This window comes from Cherax quadricarinatus, chromosome 51 (genome assembly GCF_038502225.1).
Source record: "Cherax quadricarinatus isolate ZL_2023a chromosome 51, ASM3850222v1, whole genome shotgun sequence".
In the NCBI taxonomy this organism is placed as follows: domain Eukaryota; kingdom Metazoa; phylum Arthropoda; class Malacostraca; order Decapoda; family Parastacidae; genus Cherax; species Cherax quadricarinatus.
In genome coordinates this window covers 25,323,639-25,344,722 of record NC_091342.1, presented here as the reverse complement: position 1 = coordinate 25,344,722, position 21,084 = coordinate 25,323,639, and the positions used below count along the sequence as shown (strand labels likewise).

General features: G+C 42.4%; 1 protein-coding gene across 1 annotated transcript in view; it reads left to right on the top strand.

Moving 5' to 3' along the window:
- The window catches only part of LOC128694743 (nose resistant to fluoxetine protein 6), a gene marked incomplete in the record, with an annotated part of 85,087 nt that extends 64,829 nt beyond the window's left edge, over positions 1-20,258 (top strand). The window contains 4 exon segments of the mRNA XM_070095972.1: positions 7,024-7,207; positions 11,096-11,189; positions 13,365-13,464; positions 20,093-20,258. Of these exon segments, the coding sequence (XP_069952073.1) occupies positions 7,024-7,207; positions 11,096-11,189; positions 13,365-13,464; positions 20,093-20,243 (529 nt within the window).
- Between the last annotated feature and the right edge of the window lie 826 nt (positions 20,259-21,084).

The window sequence follows — 21,084 nt, the reverse complement described above, 5'->3', positions numbered from 1 at the left end:
TCTCTGAGAGAGGAAACTGGTTGCCTTGTGGTCCTTGGTTTCTATGATGAGCTTTTCACCCAGCTCTTTGAGGACCTTCAGAGCACACTTGCCCCATGCTCCAAGGGTTTCCGACCATATTGGGATGAAGTTATAGCAAGGGGTGAGGTCTTCATATTTGCGGATCTTCTGGGTCTCCCTGTGGCTGGCAGCTCCACCCTCTTCAGTTACGGAGTATGGCAAGTAGGTGTCTGCCAATGTGGCGGCACAGGTATAATCCCAGGCAATCTGTTTTCCATCCTTCCAGGGTAGCATAGTGGCTCCATCAGGACGCTTTTGACTTCCGTCAGACCTCTGCACTTGGGGTTCCCGTTGAGCTGGGCAACGGGCTGTGCCGAGGCTTCTCTTTATGATGTCATTGACCTCCTCGTGTCTGGCACACTTCCCTTCTGCTGTGTGACACACGAGACCATGAAGTCCGAATTGATCACCTGTCGCCTTGCCGTAAATACACCTATGTTCGGTGAGGATGGAGGCGGCTAGGCGAAGAGCAACACCAATCCGAATGGCCTGTGGATCGAGTCGAGTGCCCAGGGAGGAACTGGGAACAGCTAAAAGGAAATCTCCTGAGTGTGGTGCCTTCACTGCCAGGAGACGAGCTTTGTCCTTTCCTGAAGCATTGGTGAGCATTGCGTTGGCGATTTTTTCCATGATCGGTTTGTCCCAGTGGGACTGTTTGTGTTCTTTGGGAGGAGCTGGTCTACTGGAGGAGTCTGTAAGGGTGTCCCACCGAATCGCTGCTTCAGTAAACCTGGGGTCTTGAGCTCTTACCACGTCTCTCAAGTGTTCAGGGACAATCTTCTTGACTAATGCACTGGAAGCCAAACACGAAGACAGAAAAGCTGGTAAAGCAACATGCGTTGCTTTGCGCACTCCTATACTTCCCAGTCGCACTGGGAGGGTTGCCTGATCCCATTGCTGATCCTCTAGCGACAGATTCAGTGCCTTCTTAAAGGTTGATCTCAGGTGTGCGTCATATTCGTCGAGTGTTGGGTTGTCAAAAGAGGGTGCACACTTCAGGTAGTAAGTGAGTCTTGGCATAGTAAGACACCTTGTGAGGAGACGCAGAGCATCATGGGCATCAGGATCGCTTATTCTCTCCTCCATTCTCATCAGGTCATTCAATTTGTCCTTGAGGACAGTGTCGATGGCCTGGTGACCCAGCGGTGCTCCCAAGAAGGTACTGTTGGACAAAGTGGTAGTAGAGACTTCTGGGAGGATTCTTCTCACGGCATTGATTATTTCCTGGTTTGCTGTTATGATTTCACAAGGGATTGAGGATGAGTCCAAAGTCTTCTCCCTGTGTTTTCACCAGTTGTAGGTCCTCTAACAAGGACTCTTCAGTACCTGCCAGAGTGCCATCATCCAGGTACCAGATGTTGAGCTCGCTGCATAGGCTGGAAGTTAGTTCTCTTACTGCCAAGCAGAAGAGAAGTGGAGCGAGTGGGTCACCCTGAACTCCCTTTGATGAGAGAATTTCATGTTCTCCAAACAAAAGAATTGAGGGCTTGGTGTAGCCGGCTGAAATGAAGGGAAAAGGACAGGGGAACCGATTCCGAACAGCTGGCAAGACTGCATCTCTCTTCACCATATTAAAGGCATTTCTAAAATCAAGTTTGACTACGGCTTTGTCTTCTGGTAGGCCCTTGCCGCGTGAGCTGCGGCTTCACTGCCTTCAGAGACCCCCAAAACCCAGTTGGTGTGGCTGGAGTAAAGTGGCAGCTTCTAGGCGAATGTTTCTTACTGCTGCTTTGGCAACGAGACGGTGAAGAGTGTTACCAACAGCAATGGGTCTGATTCCCCCATCCTTCTTCTTCAAAGCACATAGTGAGGCTCGAAGAAAGAATGGTTTAATTTCTTCTAGGATTCGCCCAGCCAGAAAATTGTTGACGAAAGTTGTTAACTCGGTCAGAAGAATTGATGAGATGCACCGAGTACTGGATTTACCATTTCTTTGAGGTGCTGAGGTCGAATTCCAGTGTAACCTCCTGCAGATCCTGCTGGAAATGACACAATCGCCTTATAGACTTCTGATTCTGGCAAAATTAATTGTTCAGTGATGGGGTCTTCCTCAGGGTTGTTGTTGATGGCTATGGTGTCCCTGGTTGGATGTATTATTATATATATATATATATATATATATATATATATATATATATATATATATATATATATATATATATATATATATATTATTAACACACTTGCCGATTCCCACCAAGGCAGGGTGGCCCGAAAAAAAAAAACTTCCACCATCATTCACTCCATCACTGTCTTGCCAGAAGGGTGTTTTGCACTACAGTTTAAACTGCAACATTAACACCCCTCCTTCAGAGTGCAGGCACTGTACTTCCCATCTCCAGGACTCAGGTCCGGCCTGCCGGTTTCCCTGAACCCCTTCATAAATGTTACTTTGCTCACACTCCAACAGCATGTCAAGTATTAAAAACCATTTGTCTCCATTCACTCCTATCAAACACGCTCACGCATGCCTGCTGGAAGTCCAAGCACCTAGCACACAAAACCTCCTTAACCCCCTCCCTCCAACCTTTCCTAGGCCGACCCCTACCCCGCCTTCCATCCACTACAGACTGATACACTCTTGAAGTCATTCTGTTTCGCTCCATTCTCTCTACATGTCCGAACCACCTCAACAACCCTTCCTCAACCCTCTGGACAACAATTTTGGCAATCCCCCACCTCCTCCTAACTTCCAAACTACGAATTCTCTGCATTTTATTCACACCACACATTGCCCTCAGATATGACATCTCCACTGCCTCCAGCCTTCTCCTTGCTGCAACATTCATCACCCATGCTTCACACCCATATAAGAGCATTGGTAAAACTAAACTCTCATATTCCCCTCTTTGCCTCCAAGGACAAAGTTCTTTGTCTATACAGACTCCTAAGTGCACCACTCACCCTTTTCCCCTCATCAATTCTATGATTCACCTCATCTTTCATAGATCCATCCGCTGACACGTCCACTCCCAAATATCTGAATACATTCACCTCCTCCATACTCTCTCCCTCCAATCTGATATCCAGTCTTTCATCACCTAATCTTTTTGTTATCCTCATAACCTTACTCTTTCCTGCATTCACTTTTAATTTTCTTCTTTTGCATACCCTACCAAATTCATCCACTAACCTCTGCAACTTCTCTTCAGAATCTCACAAGAGCACAGTGTCATCAGCAAAGAGCAACTGTGACAACTCCCACTTTGTGTGATTCTTTATCTTTTAACTCCACGCCTCTTGCCAAGACCCTTTACCAGGTATACTCAACAGACTTATCCCCCTATAATTTTTGCACTCTCTTTTGTCCCCTTTGCCTTTATACAAAGGAACTATGCATGCTCTCTGCCAATCCCTAGATACCTTACTCTCTTCCATACATTTATTAAATAATAGCACCAACCACTCCAAAACTATATCCCTACCTGCTTTTAACATTTCTATCTTTATCCCATCAATCCCAGCTGCCTTACCCCCTTTCATTTTACCTACTGCCTCACGAACTTCCCCCACACTCACAACTGGCTCTTCCTCACTCCTACAAGATGTTATTCCTCCTTGCCCTATACACGAAATCACAGCTTCCCTATCTTCATCAACATTTAACAATTCCTCAAAATATTCCCTTCATCTTCCCACTACCTCTAACTCTCCATTTAATAACTCTCCTCTCCTATTTTTAACTGACAAATCCATTTGTTCTCTAGGCTTCCTTAACTTGTTAATCTCACTCCAAAACTTTTTCTTATTTTCAACAAAATTTGTTGATAACATCTCACCCACTCTCTCATTTGCTCTCTTTTTGCATTGCTTCACCACTCTCTTAACCTTTCTCTTTTTCTCCATATACTCTTTCCTTCTTGCATCACTTCTACTTTGTAAAAACTTCTCATATGCTAACTTTTTCTCCCTTACTACTATCTTTACATCATCATTCCACCAATCGTTCCTCTTCCTTTCCGCACCCACTTTCCTGTAACCACAAACTTCTGCTGAATACTCAAACACTACATTTTTAAACCTACCCCATACCTCTTCGACCCCATTGCCTATGTTCTCATTAGCCCATCTATCCTCCAATAGCTGTTTATATCTTACTCTAACTGCCTCTTCTTTTAGCTCATGAACCTTCGCCTCTCTCTTCCTTGATACTTCTGTTCTCCTTGTATCCCATCTACCTTTTACTCTCAGTGTAGCTACAACTAAAAAGTGATCTGATATATCTGTGGCCCCTCTATAAACATGTACATCCCGAATCTACTCAACAGTCTTCTATCTACCAATACATAATCCAACAAACTACTGTCATTTCGCCCTACATCATATCTTCTATACTTATTTATCCTCTTTTTCTTAAAGTATGTATTACCTATAACTAAACCCCTTTCTATACAAAGTTCAATCAAAGGGCTCCCATTATCATTTACACCTGGCACCCCAAACTTACCTACCACACCCACTCTAAAAGTTTCTCCTACTTTAGCATTCAGGTCCCCTACCACAATTACTCTCTCACTTGGTTCAAAGGTTCCTATACATTCACTTAACATCTCCCAAAATCTCTCTCTCTCCTCTACATTCCTCTCTTCTCCAGGTGCATACACGCTTATTATGACCCACTTTTCGCATCCAACCTTTACGAGATATATATATATATATATATATATATATATATATATATATATATATATATATATATATATATATATATGTCGTGCCGAATATGTAAAACTGGTCAATTAGCAGGAACTCATTTAAAATTAAGTGCTTTCTAAAATTTCCTCTTATACGTATAAAGATATATTTTTTTCATTTATGTTAATGTGAAAATTTTTAGTTTTGCACCATAAGAATCTTAGAAAACTTACCTAACCTTATTATAACAAGAGCAATCTATTTTAGCCTAACTCAACTAAATATATTTTAGATTTGTTTACAATAATTTAATACTAAACAAACACATCGAAATATATTTTTTTTCATTAGGTTCAGCATGATTTTGACAAAATTATTGCATACACAAATTTTCACTTGTCCTATATGGCAAGATGAGCGTTGCTATTTAAGCCAAGATATCAAGTTCTGCCTATTCGGCACGACATATATATATATATATATATATATATATATATATATATATATATATATATATATATATATATATATATATATATATATTGAACGAACATACATACAGGCAAGTAGGCATGTAACATTTATGTATGTATACATACACAGATGTATACTTATGAATGTGCATTCACATGCATGTGCATACATGTATATGCGTGTGTGTTATCACCACTAGTAATATCATCATTACAGTATTAACGTCTCCACCACACCCCCACTGTTACCACCATCCTCGTTGCCATCACCACCATCCTCGTTGCCATCACCACCACTATCACCACCATTTTCGTTGCCATCACCACCACTACCACCATCAGAGGTCTGAGCTTTCCTCAGACCTCTGCCACACAATTGTCCTCAAAGATTTGTTAAGTTATTCCATGAATTAACGAAAGATCCCAGACTTCACCTTACGAAACAGAGAAAGTAAATGCGATAATAATTATGGATAAGGTAGATTATAGTAGGAAAATGAGCATAATATTAGAAGACAGGGGTACGTAAGTGCCCCTTAATTAACACTGTTAATGTCTTGACTACCTTTCTGACTAGAATCATCACAAGGTTATTCAAAAACTCTTCAGGATATCTGTTTCATCAGTGAATGTCAGGACTAACATTTAGTCTCACACCAGCACTGCTGGTGAAGTCACGCTGTCTGGAGACCTTCATCCGAATTTCCTCGGCAAATGTAATTTACTATGGCTTGCCCCAGGCAGGTGAAGCTGCAAGATGACGATATATGTATCTGTGGGCAACTCTTTTTTTCCCTTCTCGTTCAGTTTTTTTCTCGCTTTCATTCTCACTTTTCCATCTTTCCGTTTTTTCTTGTATATCTCTCCTTTTCCTTTTCTCACTTCTCTCTTTTCTGTTTATCTGTGTTTATTTTCCTTCTTTCTATAAATATTTTACGAGCTGAGAGGTTAGTCAGCATTCAAGAGTTTTTTTTTTTTTTTTGCATCGAACGGGTGTGCATTTAATGTGGATTACTATAGGATACCTAAAGTATACCTGAAGGAACCTTTCAGGGGTCAACGCCTCTGCCTCCCGGTCACAGACCAGGGGCGCGGGGGCGTTACCTCCTGTTTGGAGGTAGTAATATTAGTTTACAGTATCTCGCGATTGTTTTACTGCCACCTTAGTGAAGTATTGAAATATCAGATATCGGGGGTTTTTAATGACGTTGGGGTGACAACTGTGTCCAGGCTTCTCCATAGAATACTTAAGGCCTGAAAAATTTTAGATTATGCTTTTAAATGTTAATAGATTGATGTTATTTTAATTGTTGCAGGATGTTTTACCACGTGTTAATGTAAATGTTTTTATTTTGCATTGGGGAAAGGAGGTGGGTAAGTGTTAGTTTGTGTGTTGTACTTGTGCACGTGAGTGTAGTAGTGTTACGTGCATACAGCTGTATATGATCTGTTAATTGCAGTAAATATTAAAACTTCCGTGCGTAATAACCTAATTACTGCACGTAAACTGAGGAAGCAAATTAACCACGGAGGAGCTGAATGATAGCTCTAGGTCTTTTGTGTTGCAATCAACATATCAGGAGCTTGCAATGTTGCTAGGTAGAGCCCTTCCCTTGAATGGATCTACCTAGACCTCCTACTCATTTCTGCAACATTGCATGCTCCTGATGTGTTGATTGCAGCACGAAAGGCTTAGAGCAGTCATTCAGCTCCCCCCGTGTTAGTTTTGCATCTCGTATTGCAAAACAAACTGAAGATGTATGACATCGTGGAATTGATGTGGAGTTATTTTGTAAATTTTCCTCTCTGACTCCATCTTTCCCTGCCATTCTTACACCTTTCTCTCTGCCTGAAGGTTGGCACCGACCATCTTGTGCGTGGCACTGTTCTGTGCATCATTACTTCGGTTCCTGGGGTATGGCCCGCGTGCACACTTCCTGCGCTCCTTCCAGGAGGAGTGCTCAGACCACTGGTGGAAGGACCCGCTCTTCATCAACAATTACGTTTTCCCAGACAACGAAGGCAACAACGTGAATGACGTAGGTTGCATAAAATCTCAGATAAAGGAGTGAGGGAGAGAGTGGGATATTTTTTTTGTGTTAAATTGTTATCTATCCAAGCCTTCGTCGTTTTCCTGTATTTAGGATGGAATTCAATTATAAGGTGACGAAATGTGTCATCCTGAGCTAGGAGACTTCTGTGAGGCGTTCAGGATATCTTCAAATAATATCTAATGCAGCTTCAGTGGTTTCGTTCTAACCAAACTGAAGTTATAATTCCTTGGGAGAAGAAAAAGATAAGGAAGTGCAAATAAGTCTTCTAATACAAGTGTCATTCATTCATTTTATATATCTTGTATAAGCAAAATTTTGCAACAACAGCATTAATTAAATTCTGCGATGGTATCAGTGACATGAGAATTTAAGAGCAACAGAGTTTTTATCATGAATTCCATTTTCTCTACAAGTGATATGTTTGAAATAAACAAAGATCCTTCTGACCTCGAAATAGACATGCCCAGGAATGCATGCAGCTCCTGGGTCTTTTTCCTCGAGTGCGGAATTTTTAAAGAAATGCAGAGTACCATTTGCAAGGGACATTCAGTGTGCTTCGGAGGAGCGTAGGTTCGCGTGAAATCCCAGAAGCTTTAAAAGTGCAGACATAGCCTCTCTTCACAAAGAGAACAGTAACGCAAATGGCAAAAAGATGCAGACCAGCAGCAATATTATTACCCATCATAAAACTCTTTGTCTGGTTGATAAGAGACCAAATTACTGATTTTATGGAAAAACATGATCTACACAACGCAGGTCAATATGGCTTTAGAGCAGGAAGATCATCTTATAAATCTTATTACATATCATAAAACTCTGTGAAAGGTTACGGAGACACCAAGTTATTATTCGCCTTTTGATAAACATGAGCTACATTACCTAGGTCAATATGACCGTAGAGTTTATCACAACTATTAGTTCATTATGACAAAATGTTCAAGGTATTGGAAGGCAAACAAAACACTGATGGGATCTACTCGGATTCTACAGTGGCATTGACAAATGTAATTATACGTTTATAGATCATAAATGAGGTCACTAGGAATAACAGGAAAATGAGAAAACATACCTTAAAAAAAAAAAAAAGTTCAGTATTTCAAAGCATTGACATAGCATCAATGCTGCTTCTCATCTCGAGGCAGACATAAAGATATTATTATTAATATTATTGTTTATTTCTATAGGTACATGTACATGGTGTGCAGGTCTAGCTGACATCAATGACATAGCTTCGTGCGACTTTTGGCGCACGATACCAAAAAACAGAAGACACAGAAATAAAATTAAAAAACAGGCACTGTCTTCTAATAGGCGAATAATTTATAATGATAAATTTCAGTTACTTAAATATGAAAAGAATATAGAACTAAATCGAGCACAGAATTCAGAACCGAGGCAGACCGTCTCAAAGAACATAAAAAATAGGTTAAAGACTTTGGAATAATTATGTCAGATTACTTGTCGTTTAGAGAACACAATAAGACAAAAGCAGGAAAGGCAAGAAAATGGCATGGTGGATTATTAGAACTTCCAGAACAAGGTAAACATTGCAATTCACTTGTGATCTCTCCCACTTTAAATTTTGCTTTGGACTCATAGCTCCCTTGAGGACAGGAGAGAGAGCGGAGCTGGAAAATGTACGGAATTTGTGTACCGCCACATAAAACCTATAAAGCATATCAATTACTGGGAATGCCTCGAAGTACTTCGATTGTTCTCTTTAGAGGGGAGAAAAGAGATAATTGATTATATATACATGGAAAAATACTTGAGGGACTGATCCCCCAATCAGCATTCCGCTATAACATACTGGAGTAAATGATAAGGGAGGAAGTGTAGAATAAACCCAGTGAAGAGCAGAGTTGTGTGAATATGATAATACTATATAATACGGACAAGCAGGGTTGCCATAAGCACAACTAAAGAATACTCTTTCAGCATGAGTGACCTGAGTTTCTTCCACCACTTAACAGCATATATCAGAACTCTTTTCCGAGCGATGGTAGACGTGAACAGTTATTTCCTGCTGCTACCACCTATAGCCTAGTTGGCCAATCGTTTGATGTTTATAAGCTTTATACATTTACAAAACATCTCGTAATGCAAAAGTTCATTAGAAATACAAAGTACGATTTCGATGCTACTTCACCAAAAGCCTAACTTTATAAAGTAGAATACACACTGTTCTAGGATTAACTTGGAACGTGCTGTGAAATATGTTTGATAAATAATGTTGCAGTTTTATAAACTGTAGTGTAAAGCACACCTCTGGCAAGACAGAGATGGAGTGAATGATAAAACACAAATAACCCGCATATAGAAGAGAGGAGCTTACGACGACGTTTCAGTCCGGCTTGGACCATTTACAAAGTCACACTAACCCAAAGTGGAGCAGGACGTCTATATATAGGCAGGAAGAGGTAGTGGTGGTAGTAGTAGTAGTAGTGGTAGTAGTAGCAGTAGTAGTGGTGGTGGTAGTGGTAGTAGTGGGGAAGTAAGGAGGAGGAGCAAGTCAAATACAAAGAAAGGGGAGCACTGCAAGGGAGCTAGGTGCCCACAGAGGGTTATTTGTGTATCGTTTCATTCACGGTATTGTGCCTTTTTTTGTTATTTGTGAATGACGAAAATTTTTATTTTTCAGGCCGCCCTGCCTTGGTGGGAATCGGCCGATGTGTTAATAAATAATAAAACAAAACTAAAAATCCATGAGTGGAAATGGAAGGATCTATGTAACTAGTTGTGTATGAATGGTATACAATACCGACAAGACGAAGAATTGGACAAATGGGCAACATCTGAGTATCTTTAATCTGTAGACGTATTGATAACGCCACTGGATGGCGAAATGTCTAGAAAATAGAGATACCCAGATGTTGCACATGTGTCTAATTCTTCACCTATGTAACTAGCATAAGCTACCGTTAAGCTTCCTGCTTAACCTATAGTAAACATAAACTGTTGCTTCTGTTACTACTACTGTTGTTAATGTTTTTATTATTGCTACCTCTGCTACTACTAATATTTCAACCACTGTTAATACTTCAAAAAATTCTGTTAATACTCTGACCATTAAAACTGTCGCTACAACTGCGAGTAGTGTTACTATTTCTACCACTAACATTACTGGTATTGCCGCTCATGCAACGACTACTGCTATGATTATTGATTCTACTGCTACCGCTATCGTCTCTGCTATCTTCGTTATCTCGTAGAGCAATTGATAGCATGATCGGCTCTCAACCGAGATGTATATTCAAGTCTCCTAACATCTGCTTTCCCTGTTACCTAGCCGTAAACTAATATCAGGAAGTTAACTGATTGCTGAGCAGGAAAATCACCCTCCCCCTTCCCCTAAAAAATGTAAATATGGTACATTAACTTTCGGGTATCCTGTGTTAATAACTCTCCGGTGTTTATATTCACAAAAATCCTCCTTCTTCTTCTTCTTCTTCTTCTTCTTCTTCTTCTTCTCTCATTAATATTACTGACATGGCTATCTACTTCGGCTATTAGTTTTTTCTACTAATATTCCCTGTGTTAGTAATACTAATGCTGTTAACACTGTTACGGCAGTTACAGCGACTATTACTATTAACAATACTGCGACTGTTTTTTTCTGCTGGTTCTGCTACTGTTACCACTACTATTAATAATAATAAAAATAATATCGGTATTGTTGCTGGTATTGCTGATATTATTACTACTGATAATATACTCGTACTTTTTTCTACTACTGACACTTCTGTTGCTGCTGTGGCTTCTGTAACTACTGTCGTTGATGGTGGTGGAACTGCTGCTGTCTCCCGGTGGTGCTGCTGTTACCGCTGTTTGTGATTGTGCTGCTGCTACTTCTACTGCTGCTGCTGCTGACAGTGTCTGGACAACTGTTGGTATACTGCCGTTGATATGCAACTGCTACTTATCCTTCCAATTCTTCTACTGCCCTTGTCCTACTTCGGCTCAAAAGGTTAGTGGAAACAAGGGGTTTCCATGTTGCAGAACAAGCTCTTATTGGGACAATGTTTCGCTCTGTGTAGTGCTACACAGAGCGAAACGTTATCCCAGCAATAGCTTCTTCTATATTCTACACCCTGGGATGCTACCGCGACAGATGAGTAACACCCAGGTACCTACTCACTGGTAGGTAAACAGGGGTAGCAAGTGTGAGGAAACAAACCCAATGTTTCCACCCTGCCGGGGATCGAACCACCTATCATCGTTTGCGGTACGCCTGTACCCGAGATGGGTTATTCTTTCACCATGTTAATGAAGAAAGTTAATCGTTTTCAACATGTTAATACAGAAAGATTTGTCTCTTTTACCATTGTAAATGGTAATGGTGGTCAGCTGCCATTTGTTGAAACGAGCATTTTGATTTTTCAATATGACGGTGATTTGTCTGGAATTTAATCATTGTAATCGATAAATAATAAGTGTCAAATGGGTATATGATGACAGCTGAAAAGCACAGATGGTTAATATTTTTTTTAATTAAATGATTTTTTTTAAACACTGGGGAAGAATTAGCTAAATTTTAATCTGATGCATAATGAAATTAATTGCAGAGTTAAAAATTTGTGGTTGACGATGTTTTCAGTATTTAAGAAAATTATATTACTTGTAAGACTAAACTGACACTGAATTATTAATTACTGACCTATCTTTATTTCCCTCTCTTTTGTACTTTCACTAGCCTCTCACTTATCCCATTTCTCACCTACATATACCCTCTTTTGTCCACTTCCCCAATTTCTTAGTTTCAAACTCCATCCTATTTTTTCCTTGTCTTCTGCTAGTTTTTCTATATATTCTCTCCCTGTTACTCTCTGTTACTAAATTTTTTGCATTCTCCTTTGTAAACTTTTAAGACAAATTTTGAGCTTCATTAAAAAAATTTTTTATAAGTTCCTCACTTTCTTTACTTATGTGTGTGAGTATTTGTGTGTGGCAGCGCGCTACTGCTTTTAACTCTGGATATTTGAAGCCAGATTTTGTTTCAATACGTCAGTATGAACGCGGAAGCTCCCCCACACAGGGTGTATAGACCCGTAATGCAGAGAAAGAGATTATTTTATACTGTACTTCTCTCGGTGAGCTTCATCAAGTCAGCTTTATGAAGTCGGGTCTAAAATAAAGACTGGTTTCACATTACGATATTTTGTTTTTCTTTTGCGTGCTTGTAGGGAGGTAAAATTGTTATACCCCCCCCCCTCCTTCTTCTGTTCTCATTAATTTTTTCGTTGTCGTTTCAATGTTTTTACATAGTTCAATTTGCTGGCCAAGAGCTGTTATAGCAATAACATCTATGTTTCCTTCATATGCCGTTAATCTCAGCTCGTCTGTATTATTTCTTACACCCCTACTATTAGTATACTAAACCTTAAGGGAGCTAGTTATTCGCTAACCTCTACTGTTCTATTTATATGCTGGCCAGTTCCATCGCGTTTATGAAGAATAGGTGTAAGGCTACCATTTTTAAGGGCGAAGGTGTAAGGTTACTGTTTAGTCAGGGGGAAGGTGCAAGGTTACCGTTTTTAAGGGAGAAAATGCTTTTTAGGGGGAAGTTGAAAGGTTTCCCCCAGTCACCTCCCTGTTGTAACTTATGAGTGAGGGATGTTATCTTCACAACATTACCGAAGTTTCCTAACTCAGGATGGCAGTTTTCATTACCTCATGTATGTAACTCATGCTGTGTGCTGGAAGATGACAGGGAAACGTAGCTTGCTTTCGTTCTCACTGTGTGATTGTCGCACAGTATAGGCGCAGCACATTGCTGGAGTGCCCAATATATAACCATCACATGGTTAGATTTATGGATTAGATTTAGATTTTGCCGTCGGAGTGGTTAATTTTTTGCGACCTCCATATTCATCCAGTGGATGGTAGCGATACTGAATTAGGAACTAAGTAAAGGAAAAATTTAACAGGAGTACATCTGGATATGTATCCACAGCACTCTACTATACAGAACTGTACTGTGCTATACAGTACTTCACTATTACAACTCTTAATGCACTTACACGCACTCAGTACCTCCCACTCAGCATCCCATGGTGTCTGCCATCCACTGCCTCTACCATCCACAGTTTCTCTCTCCCACTGCCTCGACCAACACAGTGAGCCATCCACTGTCTATCCCCAGGCCTGGCGATGCTAGTCTTGGCGACTGTCCTGTCGATTCTGGTTCCACTCTTCATCATCATTGGGTATGACCTGCCACCCATTCCTCTACACTATCTCAGGTGAGTGCCTCTATACTTCCTCAGATGAGTGCCTCTGCACACCCTCAGATGTGTGTGTCTGCTCACCCTCAGGTGAATGTCACTTTCTTCATTACTGAGTGAATCATACATTCACCATATGCTCAGTATACACTCACCATACACTCGCTATACACTCACCATACTATACACTCCATACACTCACCATACACCCACCACTTACTATACACTCACTATACTCACCATACACTCACTATACACTCACCATATACTCTCCACACACCACTCACTATACACTCACCACACACCATACACTCACTATACACTCACCACACACTATACACTCACCACACACCATACATTCACTACACACCGCACACCCTACACTCACTATACACACCGCACACCCTACACTCACTATACACTCACTATACACTCACCACACACCATACACTCACTATACACTCACCATACACCATATACTCACTATACACTCACCACACACCATACTCACCATACATTCACTATACACTCACCATACACTAACTATACACTCACCATACACTCACTATACACCATACACTCACTATACACTCACCATACACTCGCTATACTCACTATACACTCACCATACACTCACCACACACCATGCACTCACTATACACTCACCACACACCACACATTCACTATACACTCACCATACACCATACACTCACTATACATACACCATACACTCATCATACACCATACACTCACCATACACTCGCTATACACTCACCATACTATACACTCCATACACTTACCATACACTCCCCATACACCCACCACTTACTATACACTTACTATACACTCACTATACTCACCATACACTCACTATACACTCACTATACTCACCATACACTCACCATATACTAGCCACACACCATACACTCACTAAACACTCACCACACACCATACCCTCACTACACACTCAACACACACCATGCACTCACTATACACTCACCACAGACCATATACTCACTATAAACTCACCACACCCTACACTCACTATACACACCACACACCCACTATACACTCACCACACACTATACACTCACCACACACCATACACTCACTATACACTCACCACACACCCTACGCTATACACTCACCACAAATCCTACACTCACGTTACTCACCAAACACCATACACACGCTATACACTCACCACGTACCCTACACTCCCTATACATTCACTATACACACTCTACACTCACCATACACTCACTATACACTTGAAGAATAGGTGATTATCAGGATCTATTTAAGGACAAGGACAGATGTGATTTTTTTGCTCCAGAGCCTTTCATCTCGTCTCTTAACAAATATTGCAATCATCTTACCAGAGACCTGGTAGCGATCACGGGATGGAAGACCGAACCTCCATCACTCCTGGAGTTAAATGACTCATACAAGCTTAGTGTGTCACAGTCAATCTGTTATGCGACCCTGAAGAACAAGCAGTTTAACACCACGATTGAAAAGGTGTTGATCCAAGGCGTTGTATGCTCCCTACAGGTCTAGCGCTTCCTTCTAGTAAAGATAAATTTACTCTATACTTAAACTACCACAGAATTTAGGGTAAATAATGATTCTACAACGTAATTCAAAACTTTTTAATTTTTTTTTTTCAAAACGATTTCGTAAAAGGCCACATTATGCCCAGCACAGTGTTTACAAGGTATTTTCATCATTATTTATATAAAGCGCTGAACCCATGTGGGTCACTCAGATCAGTGATTGTTGGAAGCTCTATCCTCCTGCTGGTAACAGCGAGTGAGCGACTCTGCTCGCACATGCAGACTTACCCTCCCATGTGTACACTGTGGGAGTCTCTCACTGCTGTGGAAGCAACAATTCACAACTAGCTAACAGCACTGTTGCTGCAACGATTCATAACTAGCTAACAGTACTGTTGCTGCAACGATTCATAACTAGCTAACAGTACTGTTGCTGCAGCGATTCATAGCTAGCTTACACTACTATGGCTGCAACAATTCACAACTAGCTAACACTACTGTTGCTGCAATAGTTCACAACTAAGCCACACTAACGGGGTTGCAACAGTTCACCACTTACATCAGCTTGGCTGCAATAACTAACAAATAACCCATAATACCTGGGATGCAACAATTCACAACTAAACCACAGTTCAAATATCAGGCTTCAGAGAATACTTCGGTTAGTCAAGTACCAAGAGGTGTTAGTCTTGGTGCATAAATAAAAACGTGGAATAAAACCTGTCGATGCTAAGGTATACACAACATGTGGATACTCTTCACCATCGTGGTGTATATACACTGTCAGTTGAAAAAGTCATACCACAAGTGGGAATAGAACCCGCGGACAGAGAGTCATACAACTCCAGACCGACGCGTTAGCCACTGACCCAGCTGGCTACAATAAGATTTATCCAACTAGGAATATTATGTACCATAGAAAGGTTAGCATAGGCACCACTGTGTCCACAAATGCAAGTTTTTACAGACGAATCTCCCGCCAGCGTGACCCGGACGAACTTTAGCTAAAGTCCCCTCAATGCCGTCATCATGACTCACGAAATCGTAATGACATGATTACAAACAAACCATACCAACTGGTATGGTTTGTTTGTAATCATGTCATTACGATTTCGTGAGTAACACTGTGAGTTGTATATACACTAACACTCACTCACCCTGCCTGCACAGTACGAATATTCCTCCCTCACCCTTCTTGCATACTATTAGCATTCCCTCCCTCACCCTGCCTGCCCAGTACTAGCACTCACCCGTCACCCTGCCTGCACAGTACGAACATTCACCTTGCCTGCACAGAACTAACACTCACCCTGCCTACACATTACTAACACTCGCCCTGCCTGCACAGTACTAGCACTCACTCTGCCTGCACAGTACTAACATCCTGCCTGCATAGTACGAACATTCACCTTGCCTGCACAGAACTAACACTCACCCTGCCTGCACAGTACTAACACTCACCCTGCCTGCACAGTACTAACACTCACCCTGCCTGCACAGTACTAACACTCACCCTGCCTGCACAGTACTAAGACTCACCCTGCCTGCACACTACTAACACTCACTCTGCCTGCACAGAACTAACACTCACCCTGCCTGCACAGAACTAACACTCACCCTGCCTGCACAGTACTAACACTCACCCTGCCTGCACAGTACTAACACTCACCCTGCCTGCACAGTACTAAGACTCACCCTGCCTGCACACTACTAACACTCACTCTGCCTGCACAGAACTAACAATCACTCTGCCTGCACAGTAATAAGACTCACTCAGCCTGCACAGTACTAACACTCACCCTGCCTGCACAGTTCTAACACTCTGCCTGCACAGTACTAACTCACCCTGCCTGCACAATACTAACACTCACTCTGCCTACACAGTACTAACACTCTGCCTCCACAGTACTAACACTCACTCTGCCTACTCAGTACTAACACTCACTCTGCCTACACAGTACTAACACTCACTCTGCCTACACAGTACTAACACTCACCCTGCCTGCACAGTACTAACATTCACTTTGCCTGCACAGTACTAACACTCACCCTTCCTGCACAGTACTAACATTCACTTTGCCTGCACACTACTAACGCTCACCCTGCCTGCACAGTACTAACATTCACTTTGCCTGCACAGAACTAACACTCACTCTGCCTACACAGTACTAACACTCTGCCTGCACAGTACTAACACCCTGCCTGCACAGTACTAACACCCTGCCTGCACAGTACTAACACCCTGCCTGCACAGTACTAACACTTTGCTTGCACAGTACTAACACTCTGTCTGCACAGTACTAACACTGCCTGCACATTACTAACACTCACCCTGCCTGCACAGTACTAACACTCACCCTGCCTGCACAGTACTAACACTCAACCTGCCTGCACAGTACTAACACTCTGCCTGCACAGTACTAACACTCACCCTGCCTGCACAGTACTAACACTCAACCTGCCTGCACAGTACTAACACTGCCTGCACAGTACTAACACTCATCCTGCCAGCACAGTTCTAACACCCTGCCTGTACAGTACTAAGACTCACTCTGCCTGCACAGTACTAACACTCAACCTGCCTGCACAGTACTAACACTCACACTGCCTGCACAGTACTAACACTCTGTCTGCACAGTACTAACACTCACCCTGCCTGCACAGTACTAACACCTGCCTGCACAGTACTAACACCCTGCCTGCACAGTACTAACACCCTGCTTGCACAGTACTAACACTCTGCCTGCACAGTGCTAACACTCACCCTGCCTGCACAATACTAACACTCACCCTGCCTGCAAAGTACTAACACTCACTCACTCTGCCTGCAAAGTACTAACACTCACTCTGCCTGCACAGTACTAACACTCTACCTGCACAGTACTAACACTCACCCTGCCTGCACAGTACTAACACTCTGCCTGCACAGTACTAACACTCACCCTGCCTGCACAGTACTAACACTCTACCTGCAGAATACTAAGACTCACCCTGCCTGCACAGTACTAACACTCAACCTGCCTGCACATTACTAACACTCTGCCTGCACAATACTAACACTCACCCTGCCTGCACAGTACTTACACTCACCCTGCTTGGACAGTACTAACACTCAACCTGCGTGCACAGTACTAGCGCTTACCCTGCCTGCACAGTACTAACACTCACCCTGCCTGCAGAGTACTAACACTCAACCTGCCTGCACAGTATTAACACTCTGCCTGCACAGTACTAACACTCACCCTGCCTGCACAGTACTAACACTCTGCCTGCACAGTACTAACACTCACCCTGCCTGCACAGTACTAACACTCACCCTGCCTGCACAGTACTAACACTCAGTCTGCCTGCACAATACTAACACTCACCCTGCCTGCACAGTACTTACACTCACCCTGCTTGGACAGTACTAACACTCACCCTGCGTGCACAGTACTAGCGCTCACCCTGCTTGCACAGTACTAACACACTGCCTGCACAGTACTCTCACCCTTCCTACAGAGTACTAACACTCATCTTGCCTACACAGTTCGAACACTCACCCTGTCTGCTCAGTACTAACACTCACCCTGCCTGCACCGTACTAACACTCACCCTGCCTGCACCGTACTAACACTCACCTGCCTGCACAGTACTAACACTCACCCTGCCTGCACAGTACTAACACTCACCCTGCCTGCACAGTACTATCACTCACCCTGCCTGCACAGTACTAATACTCACCTTCCTGCACAGTACTAATACTCACCCTGCCTGCACAGTACTAACACTCATCCTGCCAGCACAGTAACACCCTGCCTGCACAGTACTAAGACTCACCCTGCCTGCACAGAACTAACACTCAACCTGCCTGCGCAGTACTAACACTCACCCTGCCCTGCACATTACTAACACTCTGTCTGCACAGTACTAACACTCACCCTGCCTGCACAGTACTAACACCTGCCTGCACAGTACTAACACCCTGCCTGCACAGTGCTAACACTCACCCTGCCTGCAAAGTACTAACACTCACTCTGCCTGCAAAGTACTAACACTCACTCTGCTTGCACTGTACTAACACTCTACCTGCACAGTACTAGCACTCACCCTGCCTGCAGAGTACTAACACTCAACCTGCCTGCACAGTACTAACACTCTGCCTGCACAGTACTAACACTCACCCTGCCTGCACAGTACTAACACTCTGCCTGCCCACTACTAACTCTCACCCTGCCTGCACAGTACTAACACTCAACCTGCCTGCACAGTACTAACACCCCCTGCCTGCACAGTACTAACAGTCTGCCTTCACAATACTAACACTCACCCTGCCTGCACACTACTTACACTCACCCTGCTTGGACAGTACTAACACTCACCCTGCCTGCACAGTACTAGCGCTCACCCTGTCTGTACAGTACTAACACTCACCCTACCTGCAGAGTACTAACACTCAACCTGCCTGCACAGTACTAACACTCTGCCTGCACAATACTAAGACACACCATGCCTGCACAGTACTAACACTCAACCTGCCTGCACAGTACTAACACTCACCCTGCCTGCACAGTACTTACACTCACCCTGCTTGGACAGTACTAACACTCACCCTGCCTGCACAGTACTAGCGCTCACCCTGCCTGCACAGTACTAACACTCTGCCTGCACAGTACTCTCACCCTTCCTACACAGTACTAACACTCATCTTGCCTACACAGTACGAACACTCACCCTGTCTGCACAGTACTAACAGTCACCCTGCCTGCACCGTACTAACACTCACCCTGCCTGCACCGTACTAACACTCACCTGCCTGCACAGTACTAACACTCACCCTGCCTGCACAGTACTAACACTCACCCTGCCTGCACAGTACTATCACTCACCCTGCCTGCACAGTACTAACACTCACCTGCCTGCACAGTACTAATACTCACCCTGCCTGCACAGTACTAACACTCACCCTGCCTGCACAGTACTAACACTCACCCTGCCTGCACAGTACTAACACTCACCCTGCCTGCACAGTACTAACACTCACCCTGCCTGTACCGTACTAACACTCACCCTGCCAGCACAGTACTAACTCTCCCTTCCTCACCCTGCAGCCCATCAGTGAGCTTCGAGTACATGAAGAAAGTGTACCTTGTACCGTGGTGTCGTGCAGGACCTTGGCTGGTGGGTGTGTGGACTGCACTCTTCCTCCGTCACCCTCTCATCAACAAGGTCAAGATACCCAGGGTAAGACGCGGGAGATAGAATTGTGAGCTTCAGGGAGCACTCAGCCTGAGAGGCTTGCTATTGCTATTGTTTTTTCTCGTTTTGTTGGTTTTGTTTTTATTTTGTTTTTGTTGCTTTTTTTTTTTTGGTTTTATGTGTTTCAGGAGATACGTAACAAAAATTCTGCTGACCGTTTTCAATCGTATAATGACCAGTTGGATGGAGTTTAGTCATCTTGAGCGAGGCCTTCTGCTAGCTTCCCGATCTACAGTAAAAAAAAATTGACTGAATTTCAAGAAATACAGATGAAATTTATAATGAATGTTAGTATGCCTCTCACTCTTGGCGGACGGAGGTTCGAGCCTTCACTCCTTCTTGCATTGTTTAACCCAAACATGTTTACAGTTTTCTCTGAATAAAAAAAAATCACAAAAATTGTTATTTAGGTTTCTTAAAATCATTTCAAAGACGAGGGATTCATTTTATCGTGGATTTTAAATAGCTGTGATGAAAGACTCGGGAAAGAAGAGAAGAGATATAGGCAGAAGATCAACTACACAGCAGTGTGAAGAGTGACAATGGGAGGAGAGACGGAGGGAGTTTTAATTAAAAGAGAATGAAGATACTTAAGGTAATATATACGAAAGATGGTGAAAGGAAGATATGAAACTCGAGAGAATGTGAGAAGTATGTATATATATATATATATATATATATATATATATATATATATATATATATATATATATATATATATATATAATATATATATATATATATATATATATATAATATATATATATATATATACATATATATATATATATATATATATATATATATATATACAAGGGAGAAAAAGATAGCATATGAGAAGTTT